This window comes from Phaseolus vulgaris, chromosome 3, assembly GCF_051622355.1.
Source record: "Phaseolus vulgaris cultivar YP4 chromosome 3, ASM5162235v1, whole genome shotgun sequence".
Taxonomy (NCBI): domain Eukaryota; kingdom Viridiplantae; phylum Streptophyta; class Magnoliopsida; order Fabales; family Fabaceae; genus Phaseolus; species Phaseolus vulgaris.
In genome coordinates, this window is record NC_143500.1 from 22518441 (window position 1) to 22534468 (window position 16028).

The 16028-nt window shown below is 34.7% G+C and overlaps 1 protein-coding gene across 1 annotated transcript; it reads left to right on the forward strand.

The window, feature by feature from the left end:
* The first annotated feature begins 1018 nt into the window (after positions 1–1018).
* LOC137806839 (adenylate isopentenyltransferase 5, chloroplastic) lies at positions 1019–2974 on the forward strand. The gene is made up of 2 exons (XM_068607151.2): positions 1019–1368; positions 1727–2974. The coding sequence occupies exon 2, from the start codon at positions 1749–1751 to the stop codon at positions 2730–2732; it is 984 nt and encodes a 327-aa protein (XP_068463252.1). The 5' UTR covers positions 1019–1368; positions 1727–1748; the 3' UTR covers positions 2733–2974.
* Positions 2975–16028: the final 13054 nt, after the last annotated feature.

A 16028-nucleotide genomic window follows, 5' to 3' on the forward strand; every position in this document is an offset into this window, starting at 1 on the left:
TTTAAATGTGAACGATATATCTTCATGTTCATAAAGTGGAAATAAATTGTAAAATAAAAAATTATAATTGTTAACAAAAAGAATTAATGGACATTTTATAATTAATTATATATGAGAAATATACTTCCATAATAATTACTGTGAGAATTGTATAATGGATAATTTCTACTTAATTGATAATACAATATTTATTTACGTTGTTAATATATAACAAAATTAAACTATAATTTGATCGATTTCCCAAGATATTTTGATGTCCATCAAGTGGAGGTTGCTTTAAATAGAAAAATAACAATTAGAATTGTTATCTTAAAGATTGATCTTGAAGCTAATAATTGGAGGGAAAGAAATTGAGACTATACATTTTGATTTTCAGTTTTGAATGGACAGACGGAAACTTATTTGTGAACTTTACGTTGCTGTCAAAAATAAGGGTAAGTTTGGATCATGCAGGTACATGAATTCAATCATGAGCAGGTCACGTCTTGATATAAATTCCACAGCACAAAGAATAAAAAGAAGGCCATCAATTAAAAACACTAACAAAGGATCATATGATGTTTCAAGTTTCAATATAAACTGCATGTCATGTCCCTCCTTCGTAAACTCATGATGCCAGAGTTTCTTTACCTTATTTTTCCTTCCACCTCTTCTCTTCATTTTTTACATTTATTAATTTTCTAAACCAAACGTTAATGTTGTATTGGTACAGAAAGGAAATTGAGGGGAAAAAAGAGAGAAAAGAAAGAAAGGATGAGAAAAATAGATTAAAAATATGAGTTGTTTAATTTGAAATAAATAATGCGAAGATAAAATTTATAAATGGTTTGGCTTGAAAAAATAAATTAATAAAAATAGTGTTATATTCTTTTACATTTTTGTCTGTTCTGACCACTCACCTTACACAAGGGAACCATTTTACTTTTTATCCTTTTCTCCTTCTTCTGAATTTTCAATTAGTTTCACTCTAAGTGGACTGTTCTTTGAACATAATTTTTTGATATGAAGAGCATACTGAAAAAAGGGTAACGGTGTGATTGTGATAAGACATCCGATATAATTAAGGGGTGGGGTATCGAAGTGAGATTATTAGTTTGGTATAAATAACAGAGTAAACTGCATTTTCCTTACCATAAAGTCATAAACTCCGCTCACAAATCCTCCTCCATATTTCTTTCCCACTCCCTTTTCAATTCAAGAACCCAGAAAAAAGAAAAACAAGAATCATCGTACCATTGCACACTTTCCCACAACCTCTTCTCTTTCCTCTACCTAATTAATCTAATATCCTCTTCCGTTTTTGTCACTGTGCCAAGAAAGCATAATCAGCAAGCAAGCCACAGCCAGAATTTAGAATTCATATTCAAGGTACGTCCGCGGCATATCTATCAATAAATACGCTATCTGCTCCATGAAATTCTAAAATTTTAATCCTTCTCAGTGTGCTTAATTTACATGAACATAGATATGCTTGTCCCCTGCCTCAAAATCTAGCAGCTCTAGAATAAATTTCCTCCATTTCATATGAATGACATTGCTTGCAGACCAAGCTCTTTTTTTTTTTTTTTTTTCCTTTCGGCATTTCATCCATTGCCCCGCTTGCTAGATTCTTTGATGTTTAAAAATGATGATTGGGTGCAATAAATTAAAGTAATCCCTTATGAGCTGGTTGTGGTGGTGCAAAGGATAACAAGAGTGAATAAAGAATGTTTGGTCAACTTGGCAGGTTAGGAGAAGAAAGAAAAGGCATGAACATGGTATCAGTGTCAGCGGTGTGCAAGGCGGTGGGGAGTTTCAACCCGGGAGTGACGATGGAGACGCTGTCGTTTTTCAGGCAGCGCAACAAGGAAAAGGTTGTGGTGATAGTTGGAGCAACGGGGACAGGAAAGTCAAAGCTTAGCATAGACCTTGCCACGCACTTCCCACCAGCGGAGATAGTCAACTCCGACAAAATGCAAGTGTACGAAGGTCTGGACATCACCACCAACAAAGTCACAGAAGAGGAGTGCCGAGGGGTCCCACACCATCTCCTAGGCACGGTCCAATCCAACATGGATTTCAGTGTCAACGACTTTTGCCACCACGCCACCCTCGCCGTTGGCTCCATTTTGAAACGCGACGGCTTGCCCATCATTGCGGGTGGGTCCAACTCTTTCCTCGACGCCTTGGTCAATCACTACCCTGACTTTCGGTTGCGCTACCACTGTTTGTTCCTCTGGGTCGACGTCTCCCTCCCGGTGCTCCATTCCTCTCTCTCCGCACGTGTGGATCGCATGATCCGCGCCGGCCAGGTCGACGAGGTTCGACAATTTTTCCAATACCACAACGACGACTACACTGTGGGCATTCGAAAGGCCATTGGCGTCCCCGAGTTTCATTCCTTTTTCCAAGCCGAAGCTGACGGAGCCGACGAGAGGACCAAGGACAAGCTCCTCCAGGCTGCCATTGCCTCCATCAAAATAAACAACTGCAACCTCGCCACCCGACAGCGCCACAAAATTCACCGCCTCCACGCCATTTTCAAACGGAACATGCACCGCCTCGACGCCACCGATGTTTTCCTCAGGAGCACTCCCCAAGAAGCAGAACAAGCGTGGGAGGATCACGTTCTATCCAAAAGCCGAAGGATTCTTCACAACTTCCTCTACGACGACACGCATGTTGATGTTGCTCTTGCTTCTGTTATTGCTTCTTCGTCGCCGCCCATGGCTGCTGCCGCCGCAACTCGCTAGACATAGGGCCGCCCCCGCAAAATCTAGCACTATAGAGAAAATTAAATTAAACGTCGCCACTGACATGCTACCGATGACACTACATGCCATTTCACATATCTTTTTTTAGTTTTGTTTGGTTTCACAAAAAAAGGAGGTTTACTTACTATATGTATAATCTTTTGTTACTCACTACTATATGTGTAATGTGTTACTATCATCACCCAAATACTACTACTTAACAGTGATCCATGAGTTAATTATATCAATGAACCTCACCTTATGCCCACTACATTACTGTCACTGTTTGCAAACTTTAACCGCCAAGTAATGCTTCTTACATTTGCTTTTCTATATTATAATTTCTAATATATCAAAATGAAAAATGTAAGATATTCCTCCACTGGAATTTGGTGTAAGCTAAAAGAGTCCAAACAAAAATTTCAGAAATAAGATACCGCATAATTGTTGAAATTCATTTAAAAAATATGAAAAATTATGGTTATCTTATTTGGTTTGGGTAATAAAAATTTAGATCTCGAAACCCAACATTTGAATGGTATTTAATTAATAACGGCAATATATTTAAAAGAATGTATTAAAAATAGTAATAAAAATAGAGAATGAGGCATATATTTGATTATGTTGGTGTTTTTGACTTAGGAAGTTGGGGCGCCTCTGTACTTTTAGGCTTTCTGAAATCTTCCGTACCGATAGGGTGCGGTGCACCTGCAATAAACTTCCTAATCTTGTCTCTTCGTGGGGTCCAAACCTTTGTTGTAGATCCTCTCTTATATGTGTGAGGTTTATGCCTCTTTCTCTGAAGTAGCACGCCAACAACACAGTGGAGTTTTCCTCATAGCGCGTCTTTGGATAAAAGGAAAACACCACACCACAGCAAATCAAAATTCCTTTATTTTTTTTATCTCTAATAATTGATTATGAACTCCGTAGTTACTTAAGATATTGAGATTGGATTTGGAATACGAATATCTGAAAGGGCGTTTTCATGAACCTGTGATGTGCAATCTTAATCACCATCCAGGAGAGAAGCCAAGCCAACCCCAATGCCGGAATCAATTAGTGTTGTTTTGATGATGAAATCGAATGTACGCAATCTCTTATGATGAAGAGATGGAGTTCAGAAGGGAAACTGTTCAACACTTTGTAAGTATGCTAAAACTGTCACGTAAAATTTCTGTTGAAGAATATTACACATGTAGCCTTAATTTCTATAAAATTTGACAACTGATTCTACACGTTAAATCAATTGAATTAATTATTTTTGCAGGTACATTGATTCTGAGTAACTAAACTAATTACTCCATATATTCTTATGCCCAGTGTTTATGGAGAATCTTGAAAAAGAGACAAAAAGAAGCCAGAAAGGGTTAAATATGGTGGCGGCAATGGACTTTCTCTTCACCCCGATTCCAACCAATATATAACTAAAACAGTTTGCTTTTATATATATACTCCCACTCATTATTAAGTTATTATTTTTTTTTATAAATTTCACATAAAAATTGTGAAGACAAAAAAAAAGTAATTATTTAAAAGTGCTTACTATTTTTTGTGAACCTTCCTTATTTTAAAATGTAAATCATATAGTTAGAGTGCAATAAATTTTTGTGTGCATAAAAAATGAGATTTATAAAGGAATGAATGAATGTGGTCAAAATCAGCTTTTTAGCAAAGGCGCATAGTGTATTGACTCCGCATAACCGCATCCCATTAGAAAAAGGAAAAGATAAAAGGAGTAATAATTTTACAATATTGCTGCCAGTAGGCATCTTTCTCCACCTCAAATTACATGCATAGAATATATATCTGCCAAGTAAAAAAAAGTATAGTATATATCTGTTCTTATATAATAATAATAAGAACAGATATATCATTATCACGATCAGCCTTTTGCTACCCATCTCTAATAATTAATACCTATATCATTATCTTTATGTTCTAGGTTATTACCTCCTTTTGCATGTACATCTGTGAATTCTAGATCCACTACTACTTCTCCCTCTCATATCATGTCATATTTATTATTATAATTATTATTATTATATTGTAAATAATTTATTATACAAGCTTTATATATGGAAGGTAATAATTGATATTTTGTATCAGATTACTAATCTCACTAATATAGTATAGTAAGTGAGCTTGTATGTTAGATTGTAGAGAGCCGACGTATAAAGTTTGTTATAGGACAACAAACTGACACCTTCTTTTCTTCCTAATCACTATTGAACAGTTGTTGGTGTTAAGGATTGTGAAAGAGAAATATATATGCACAACTCCATTTTTTTATACAACCACATTACAACTTTTAATATTATTATTTTAATATTTTTTTAATAATTTAATTACAAATTTATTTTTTATTATATATATTTATTTATAAACTTATCACATTGTCACACTATCATTTTACTCCTCATTTTACTCCTCTCGTTTACCTATTTTGTCAGTGGTACTTGGAGTACAGTACAACTTCTACTTTCTTGTCATCTATAACTTCTCACTCACATACCTACTATATATATATATGTCTTTTCTCTCCCTCTTCACTTGTGAGCGATTGTTTGATGTTGTTGTTTTATTAGGAGATAATAATTTTTCTTTACCTTATTCTCCATGTATTTTTGTAGTTATTTTTCATCTTGCTAATATTCTAATTATAAGGGAAATTTGTATACATTTATATATAATAAAATAGAGAAAACACAAGTTTCAATAAAACTTTTACCCTTCAATAAAAACAAGTTGTATGGTTGTAGGCATATTTTTTTTTAATGTTTTACTTGATCTGTTTAAAGGGAAGACAAGGTAGATAAGTGCTGTAAACCTGCAGGTGTGATCAGATTATCTATGTAACAAAAATTAGGATTAATGAAAAAAATAGAAACATGCTTAATCACAACTTTTTTTATTATGATTATGCATGTATATAATTTATTTTCTTTAATAGGATTGGAATAACCTTAAAATACTTTTATTTATTCATTATTTTTGTTGTTATAAAAATAATATTATATAATTAAATTACTAAAACAATAACTTATCCAATGCAAATTTAAAATTTGCAATAATAAACAAAATCCCGTACACGACAAATGTTGTTTTACAAACATGAGTTGTAATATGTCAACTTTTTTGAATTTGTGTTATCTATTTTTTTTAGGTCTTAGTTGGACTAACTTATTTTTTATATACTAACTTTGTAAATTATTCGAATATTTTAATATTATATAGTTTTTTAAAAAAAAGCAAGATATCAATGGATAAATAAAAGTTTAAAATTATTGAAGTTATTAAAAGAAATGTTTCAGAATGTAATGATGTCTAATTGTAAGTATGATGTAAATAAATATTGTGCATGAGTACGGAGTAAAAGAAGATATAGGTACATATGCTAGTGATTATGGATTATAAAGATGTTCATTGTCATAGTTAAAAAATATCTTATATAATATGTCTAATTATTTACTTATATAATTATTTAATATTATGATTTTATAATTCTTCATATTATATTAATATTTTTAATATTATGTATATAATTATTATGATAATAGGTGGTAGGTAATAGAGATTCGTGGGTGATAGTTGGTAGGTAATAGAGATTCGTGGGTAATAGTTGGTAGGTAATAGAGATCCGTAGGTAAAAGTTGGTAGGTAATAAGATCTGTGGGTAATAGTTGGTAGGTAATGCTGAATTTACGTACGGATTCAGAATCTGTGGGTAATATCCGTAGGTAATGTTGTTCGTAGGTAATATTCGTAGATAATGGTGAATTTACCTACGGACTTAGATCCGTGGGTAAAAATCCGTAGATAATACGTATTTTTTTTGTAGTGTATATAATTGTTATTTAATATTTTAATATAAGAATTATAAATAATTTCTTTCATAAAATTTCAATTCGAAAAAATTTAAGTATATGATTTTTATGAATTGTTGATAATAACGTATTTTATTTTTATAATTTAATAAAATATAACCAATATTTACCAATATAAATATGTTAATATTCTAAAAAAATAGAAATAAAACACAAATTTCATATTTAAACATTCTAAAAAAAAACAGAAATAATTTTTTTTTTATATTTAAACATTTTAAAAAAATAAAAATAAAACATAAATTTCATATTTAAACTATATATATATATATATATATATGTAGAGAGAAATAGGACAGGTATACTCAACCCTCGGTGACCATCATGAATCGTTCCCATCTTCTTTGTTCCGCAAATCAGAAAATACTTTTCTCAATGATAACCACACAAAGCCATTACTTATTATCTCATTCATTCTGCTTTTAAGTTGTTTTTCTATATTTATGAAAATAAAATATACAATTGGCCTTGAGACACATCGTGATGAATAATTGGTTGTCTCACTTGATTTATATTGTTAAAAAAATTGTAAAAATTGTGAACATGATTAACTAAATATGAACATATATAAATAATAATTAAAAAGTAAAAAAAATGAATGGAGTTATGGTTAAAAAATAAATATCATTATCTGATAATAAAAAAACAAGTTTGAAGCAAAGCAAACAAATTTGACCCACAGCCATGATTCTGTTTACAATACTGGATGTATTCCGAAGGGTTGTAAAGCTTCCTTTGTTGCTCTAGTACCCAAAGTCAGGGATCCTGCTAAGCTTGAGCAGTACATACCAATATCCCTGGTGGGCGCCTTGTATAAGATCATCGCAAAGGTGTTGGCGGAAAGGATTAAGAACGCTCTCCCTTATGTTATTGATGAAAGCCAATCGGCATTTCTCAAGGGAAGAGGAATCCTAGATAGCATTCTTATGGCTAATGAGGTGGTAGAGGACTTGAGGAGAGGCGGAATGAGTGGTCTCTGCTCAAAAGTGGACTTTGAGAAAGCATATGACTCAGTTAGATGGGACTTCCTCTATGATATGCTACAAAGGATGGGCTTTCACAATAGGTGGATCCTGTGGATTAGGGGGTGTAAGGAGAGCGCATCGGTATTAGTTCTGGTAAATGGAAGCCCAACAGAAGAGTTTATACCATCTAGAGGGTTGCGTCAGGGTGATCCATTAGCACCTTTTCTCTTTCTGGTGGTAGCAGAAGGTCTTACGGGGATAGTAAGGGAAGCTGTAAAGGTCGACCTTTTAACTGGCCTGAAGATAGGAAGAAAGGGGACCCTTATGAGCCTCCTACAGTTTGCAGATGACACCTTATTCTTTTGTGAGGACTCCTTCATCAATGTGGTGACTCTGAAGGCTATTCTAAGGGGTTTTGAGATAGCATCAGGGCTAAAAATCAATTTCCACAAATCAAAGCTCACAGGTATTAATGTCCTTGATAAAGACATTGAATGCTACACCAAGACTCTAAATTGCTCTATGATGAAAACACCGTTTAATTACTTGGGTATTGAGGTGGGGGGTAATCCAAGGAAGAAAAAGTTTTGGGAGCCTGTCATGAATAAACTGAAGTCTAGACTTAGCGTATGGAAAGGGAGATTCCTATCTATGGCAGGCAGAGTATGTTTGGTGAAATTTGTCATCTCTGCGCTACCGCTCTATTACCTCTCTCTGTTTAAAGCTCCGGAGTCGGTATGCAAAAGCATCATCAACATTCAAAGGAGGTTCTTGTGGGGCTGGGGAAAGGATAATAAGCCGATATCATGGATAAGCTGGAAAAACATTTGTAAACCGCGGGAGGAAGGAGGTTTAGGCATTCGTGACATTCGGAAGTTCAATATAGCACTTTTAGCTAAGTGGAAGTGGAGATGTATATCGAACGAGAAAGGGAAATGGAAAGAGTGCTTGGAGTCAAAGTATGGTACGGAACAAGATGGAAACCATACCCCACTGAACCATCAATCTTGGTGGTGGAGAGATCTAGTAAAGGTATGCCGGCAGGGAGGGGGAGAAGGATGGTTTAAAAAAGAGGTTAGCTGGAAAGTAGGGAAAGGAGATCAAGCAAGATTTTGGGAGGATATATGGACTGGGAATGCCATCCTTAAGGCTCTGTTTCCTAGACTATTCTCTTTGTCATTACATCAGGGCCAGACGGTGGGAGAGGTTGGGATGTGGGAGGAGTCAGTGTGGCAGTGGAAGTTAAGGTGGAGACGCAACAGATTTGAGTGGGAGGTCCCCCTCGAAACCGAGTTTGGTATGCTTATTTCCAGGGTCACTATGAAAAAGGATGAACAGGATAAGCAAGTATGGAGGAGGGACGAATCAGGGAACTTTACAGTGAAGTCTGCATATAAATGCCTTGAAGAGCCCGAAGGAGGAACACAAATATCGCCTTTTGGCTATCTTTGGAAGACAAAAGCGTTTCCTAATGTGCTGATCACTGCGTGGAGAGTGCTTTTGGGTAGACTACCAACAATGGAGTGTTTGAGCAAGAGAGGGGTGATGGTGAACACCACAGAATGTGCCCTTTGCCAGACCAAGGAGGAAACGTGTCAGCACCTATTTGTAGAATGTAAGTATGCAGTACGGTTGTGAGACTTATGCTTTAGATGGGTTGGTATATGGTCTGTCCAACACAATAATCTTAGGACCAATTTTGAAGGTTTTTCCCTCCCCCAACACTCCTATAAACAAAACCTGATCTGGAAAGGTGTGTGGGGCAGCTGTAGTCCGATGTCTATGGGAACATAGAAACTCCATTGTCTTCAACCAAAGAGTTGTAGATGCAGAAGAAGTTTTCCACAATGCCCAACTTAAATCGTGGTTATGGTTGAAACACAAGGAAAATAATTTTTGTTACTCCTATGCAGAATGGGTTATGAACCCGCTGACCTGCATTTGCAGTATCAAATAACAAGGGGAGGCATATAGCAGGCTAGACGGGCTAATGGTGGTGCTGCTGGAAAGAAGGAGGATAAGGACTGGGTAATAGCCACTATGGTTGGAGCAAGGAAGTGGCATGGGTACAGTAGGTCTCTGATGGAAGTGGCAAATCTGGAGAGGATGGTACTACAGTCGGTGATCGTCGAAGGTATGCAAGTCAACATGATCGCCGGTCGGTGAAATGGTGCTCTACATAGATCAACATGATTGCCGATCGGTGAAGCGGCATTGTCCATTTGTGTGCAGTCGGTGGTCGCCGAAGTTATACAAGGTCAACATGATCGCCGGTCGATGAACCGGCGACCTCCATGCGTACGTAGTAGGTGGTCGTCGAAGTTATGCAAAGCTCAACATGATCGCCGGTAATTGAAACGGTGATATCCATAGGTCAACATGATCGCCGGTCGATGAAGCGGCGCTCTCCATATCTGTGTAGTCGGTGGTCGTCGAAGTTATGCAACACTCAACATGATTGCCGGTAATTAAAACGGCGATAGTCAATATGATCACCGATCGAGGAAGCGGCGTTCTCCATATGTGTGTAGTCGGTGGTCGCCGAAGTTACTTGAAACGGCGTGCTCCATATGTATGTAGTCGGTGGTCGCCAAAGTTATACAAGGTCAACAGAATCGCCGCTCGATGAAACGACGATCTCAATGCGTGCGTAGTCGGTGGATGTCGAAGTGATGCAAAGGCTAACATGATCGCCGGTCGGTGGTCGTCGAAGTTATGCAAAGATAATCGTCGGTCGAGGAAGTGGCGTGCTCTTTATGGGCGTAGTCGGTGGTCGCCGAAGGCAATGTGCATGGGTAACTCGTCGCGTGACGAGGTGAATGTAGAGGGCATCGGTTGTGGACGTCTCGAGTTGTATGTTGCTTAAGGTAACCTGTTGGCTGTTTTTTGGGTATGGTTGTCTCACTTTAAGGTTGCTCTGCCACAACCATAAAGGAGAGTCTTTTGTGTGGATGATGTAGGAAGTCCACTTCTGGACTACTGTATATGGGTTGGAATACCCCTGAAATATCCCTTAATTTTATTTATTCATTGCTTATAAAAAAAAAAACAAATTTGACCCAAATATTACCAAACACTCCAAATATTTATTTGCGTGTGGGCGATCCATGAGTTAATCAAATAAACACTTATAATTAATATGATTGGACAAAAAGTAAGAAGTACCAGAATACATATTTTTATCTAGTTAACAGAAATAAAAATGACTTTAGATTTATGATATTTTTTTATTTTTTTAATTTATTTTTTCTCTTTTCCCTATTTTTACACCTTCTAAAAAAAGTGTCGGTCATGATTAATGAATACATAACGGTACAAAACGATGGTCACAGGGTGGAGAAAACATCATTACTATTTTTTCAAAGGTGTTTTGAAACCATTTATTAATGGGATAAATCACACACCCATTTTTATCTATTTATTTAGAATTTTTCTATTTTTTTTTATGTTTAAATGGTAACCTTTTTTACAGTACTTGGATACACTGTATAAAAAAAATTCTTAGATATGTAATATTTTCCAATGTTAAAAAGAGTCGTTTCAAATTCTAAAAAAACTCACATATATTACGGAAATTCGGGCAAACTATACTTTTACTGTAAATTTTTTTCTATCAAAGAATTTTATATATAAAAAATAAATATATTTAATTAAAATGCTTAAAAGGTTCTTATTGCGTATTTTTATTTAAATCAATAAAAATTAAAAAAACACTAGAATTAAAAGAATAAATAATTTTACTTTTTAAAATATTTAAAAATAAATATGCATGATGAGAAAATAGAAAAAATGAGTGGCAACCTTACCCTGCATCCCCATTTTTGATACCCTTTCTGTTTGTCGATAGTAGGATAGTTATTTAGCTTGATGAAGATGAATCTAAGGGTCTTTTGCTAGAGGACAAAAAAGGAATAAAAGGGTCTTTTGCTAATAATATTATATAGATGAAAGTATCCCATCAATCCCATCTTTGTGGTCAACCCATACGGTGCCAGGTTTTATTTTTAGTCATTTATATAAAGCTGGTGATATTTTGACACTTATTAAATAAAAAACATTTATTTAACAACTTAAAATAATAAGTTAATTTAAAATTTCAATATACATTATTATATTATTAAAATGGGTTATAAAGTATATGTAATTGTTTTAAGGAGTTTGAGAGTATTATTTTTCTTTACATACGTAGTACCATATATATTAAGAGTGAAAATATCATATTTCATTTTTTAAGTGTAGAGGAAAGAAATCAATTTTTAAGTGGAGGAGTTACCCATCTGAGAATTCAAACTATCTTGTTGAATCAAGATAACCTAATAATAATAATAATAATAATAATAATAATAATAATAATAATAATAATAATAATAATAATAATAATAATAATAATAATAATAATAATAGTGTAGTAATAATAATTTGCATGGCTTTGAAATTTTGAATCAACTGAAAAAGCAATAATTGGATACCGAAGGAAAGATAGAGTATTTCTTACAAGAAACGAGTTTAGCAGAGTTGAGTTTTTGAGTTCATTTGGGTCAAATAGATCTCAGATTCAAAATCAATTTCAAACATAAGTTTTGAACTGTTGAGATACTGAATTTCAGACTAATATAGTTTTTCCAAAATCTATTTATATAGATTTTGGTTTATTTCACTTTAATATCAGATTGTATTATATTTCTTTAATAATATAAAAGTTTTGAGTTTTCTCTCTTACCTGCTAGCCTCTTTCTCTTTCTCTCGTGTGGAACCCTAATATCGTGATGGGTTACCATCTCCAAGACGAACCAAAAGATCTAGACGCATTATTTCTCCTAATTAATGTACTTATAACATGTGCATAATGACAAGTTTTCAACTGTTATTCAAAGCAACCCAAAAGTCTTAAAATAAGTTGGAAGATTCAAACTCCTCTAAACTATAAACTTGAATTTTTCTATGTAAAGAAACTCCTATCTTGGTTTGGTGATGCAACAGAAGCGATACATAGAAATACAATACTGGTTTGACGGTAGACGAAAAATGATTGAAACGTAATAAAAGATAAACGTATTTGTCGGTGGAAAATTGTTAACAATGAGGCAATGCACTTGTAACTTGGAGAAATGCGATAGACAGCGACGAGATGCGATTGCGAGAGAGAGCGACGAGGCAGAAAAATAGATCGTTTTGATAGATTTTTTGTCAATAAATAAAAGTAAATAATATAGTGATTTCACTCTTTCCTTTTTGTTCTATAATTCCATTCCAGTTTTATTTATCATGTAAACCAACGTCACTTTGGATGCGATGAAACTTGAAGCTGGACGGTGCCGCCATTTTGTAGTTTGAAGATCATAATCAGAATGCATGTTTTTTCTTAATATGACTCTCTACCCACTCTCCCATTTCATCACATAATAAGTAGGACTAATAATAGTGTGCACGTGTGCATTCTTGGCTGGCTCAGACAACCATATTAATCAAGGCCTAGGCATTTTCTTTGTACCTTCCTCGAATGGTCCCTCACTTTGTCTCTTTTTCACCTCCTTTCTTTTCTGGGTCAAGTTTTACGGTTTTCAACCAATTTCTATATATTCGACACATCATACTTTTATTAATTTATAAAAAAAAAAAAAGTAACGAAACTTGATTACATGTAAATATGGATTGAGACTGCAGTGATTTAAGATTATGAAACAAGTTGTCGTAATTCTTGAATATTGTAGCATTGGTCCATACCAGGAGTGGGTGATTGTCCAGGACCACGTTTTACAACTAAGAAACGCGTAACAAGCTCTAGCTACACGGTTTTGGAGGTTGGCCATTGGATGGAATCCTCACTATTTTATATACAAGCTTCGACTTAGTTTTTATAGTGTATTTGTTAGGTCAATTTTTCTCTATAAAACTCTTTGTTAATCTAATGCTATTCCTATGTATATCTTCCACTTAGATTTCTCATCGTTTTGGATTGGGGATTGGATTTGTCACATCATCATCGTATCTCCAAATAAAGTTATCTTAGATTTGCATGCGTTTCTGCACATATATAATATATATTATTGAAACGTGATAACAATGTAGGTGCAAACGGCTCACTCAAGTCTTTGTTTTTCAGTTGTTAGCCTGCTATGTTTGTTTTTCATACTCTAAATAATCGATAATCTGTGTATATAGTGAAGAAAAGATAAAGAATCTTTGAAGCCTGCAAAAGTAGACACATGCGCATTGTGACATTCCTTTTACAACGCCCAGTGCCATAATTTTAGTATCGGAGAAAGATTTGACGCTATCATGTTATGCCGCCTAATAAGTTGCATGCGCATGTAAACGGATTAACTAAACATCTGCAATTAATGTCGATTCTATTCTTCTAACTACCCATTATAATAAATTTTACTTCTTCTCCAAAACAGATCTCTCTCTATCCTTTTCCTTATTATCACATCAATCTCTTTAACTTTTAAAATCAAAACTTCCAATCCATTCAACATAATTTTTCTTAATAACATACTTACTACTCAAATATTTAATTCAAAAAATGCTTTCTTTCTATTTCGAAGTAGATTTCTCTCTCTCTCTCTCTCTCTCTCTCTCTCTCTCTATATATATATATATATATATATATATATATATATATATATATATATATATATATATATATATACCCTTACATAAGAAAATCGAATTTTGATATAATTTAAAATGGACAATTTTTTATACGTATTTTTTCGTGTAGTTGTATTTTTCTACTATGACACGTACGTCTTTTGATTTTTTATATAAAATTAAGTTAGTATTTTTCATTTTTTTTTATCAGGAATGAATAAAATTAATAAAAGAAACATTTGTCGGGTGTCCAACCTTGTACAAAAGACTAACCAAAGATCAATCAAAGACCAGCTAAAAGCCTACAAGACTACATAAAACAACAGCTAAAACCAAACAGATTATAAGCTTTGCAATGTTCCCAAACCTCCACACATAAACCATCCTTTACTGTAGTCTTTGATAAACTGATTAGAACTACTTCCTTCATAAATGCTGCTCTAAAAGACTTGAAACTACAGTATAAAATTACTAAACAGATCTAACACCTTCTGGACTCAAGCCACCATAGCATCTTGAACAGCTCTTTACACTTGTGCTATTTGGACTCAGGTTCTAACATCTCCAAGCCTTTCTTATTCCAACTACCATAATCCAGCTCCATGCTAACATATACTTTACTCACCTTTGACCCTACACTCCCCTCTTGAAGTTAGTACTTTTCAAATTTAATCAGTTTTTTTTGTTTAGGGTTTAGGAGATTAGTTTGTTTATCTTCTGTTTATTCTATATTAATTTTCCCTCACAAATGTTAAAAACATAAAGTAAAAGTGTGTAACATTTTTATTCAAGGTTAATAAGAAAAGAAAATTATAAATAGCCCAAACAACTCTTAGAAATACTGTACAGTGAAACCATTGGGAGAGATTATTTCTCCGTTGAAGAGTCCTAAAGTAGGTGAGTGTAGAATACAATAGGCTGTCTTGAGCATTTCTCTGTTGAAGAGTGTTATTGGTTACTCCCTCAGGGCCGTACAACTATAGAAGTATGCACAAGAGTGGTTAGAGAGAGAGGGAGAGTGGTTAGAGAGAGAGAGAAAGGTAAGGTCTTATTCATGGCTGATACTTCTTTTTTTCTTCACTAATATTCCGCCAGGGTAGGAAGAAAAGGAGTTTTGGAATATTTTCCAAAGGTGGGGTAGAGTCTTGGATGTTTTCATACCCAGAAAGCTTAATTCTAGAAAGCAACGCTTTGGGTTTGTAAGGTTCCATGGGGTGAGGGACGTTTGCGAGTTAGAAAGAAGGCTGGATACTATTTGGATTGGGTTATGGAAATTATGTGTGAACATAGCCAAATACCGTAAGAAAGAACAACCAAAGGAAGTGCGTAATCAGAACCGGAGGGAGGAGGGCTCTAAAAAAGTTTGGAGCCAGAAGGAGATGCACCGTTCATTCGCAGAAGTGGTTATGAGTGGGAGTGCGAGTTCTTCTCAGGAAAAAAAGAGTGACGGTGAACAGAAGGAATTCGAAGATGCTACGCCTTGTTTTAAGGTTGAGGTGGAGCCATCCTTATGGCTTGAGAGTTGTTTTATTGGGAGGTTTTCGGGATTGTCTAATTTTCAGGCGGTTAAGGAGAGTGTTGTGGTGGGTGGTTATGGTTAGTTAAATCTTAGTTATCTTGGGGAAAATTTTATGTTGTTGGCTGGTGATGGTGAGACATCTGTTGCGAAGGTCATTGATGGAAACAAAGAGTGATTTGGGGATATCTTTGATTCTCTTGTCCCTTGGGATAATTCTTTCTTTGTCACTGGTAAAGTTGTTTGGGTTCGAGTTAGGGGTTTACCATTGATGTTTTGGAATAGACAATGTTTTGAACTTATTGGGGCGTTAATAGGAAAGTTAATCGAGGTG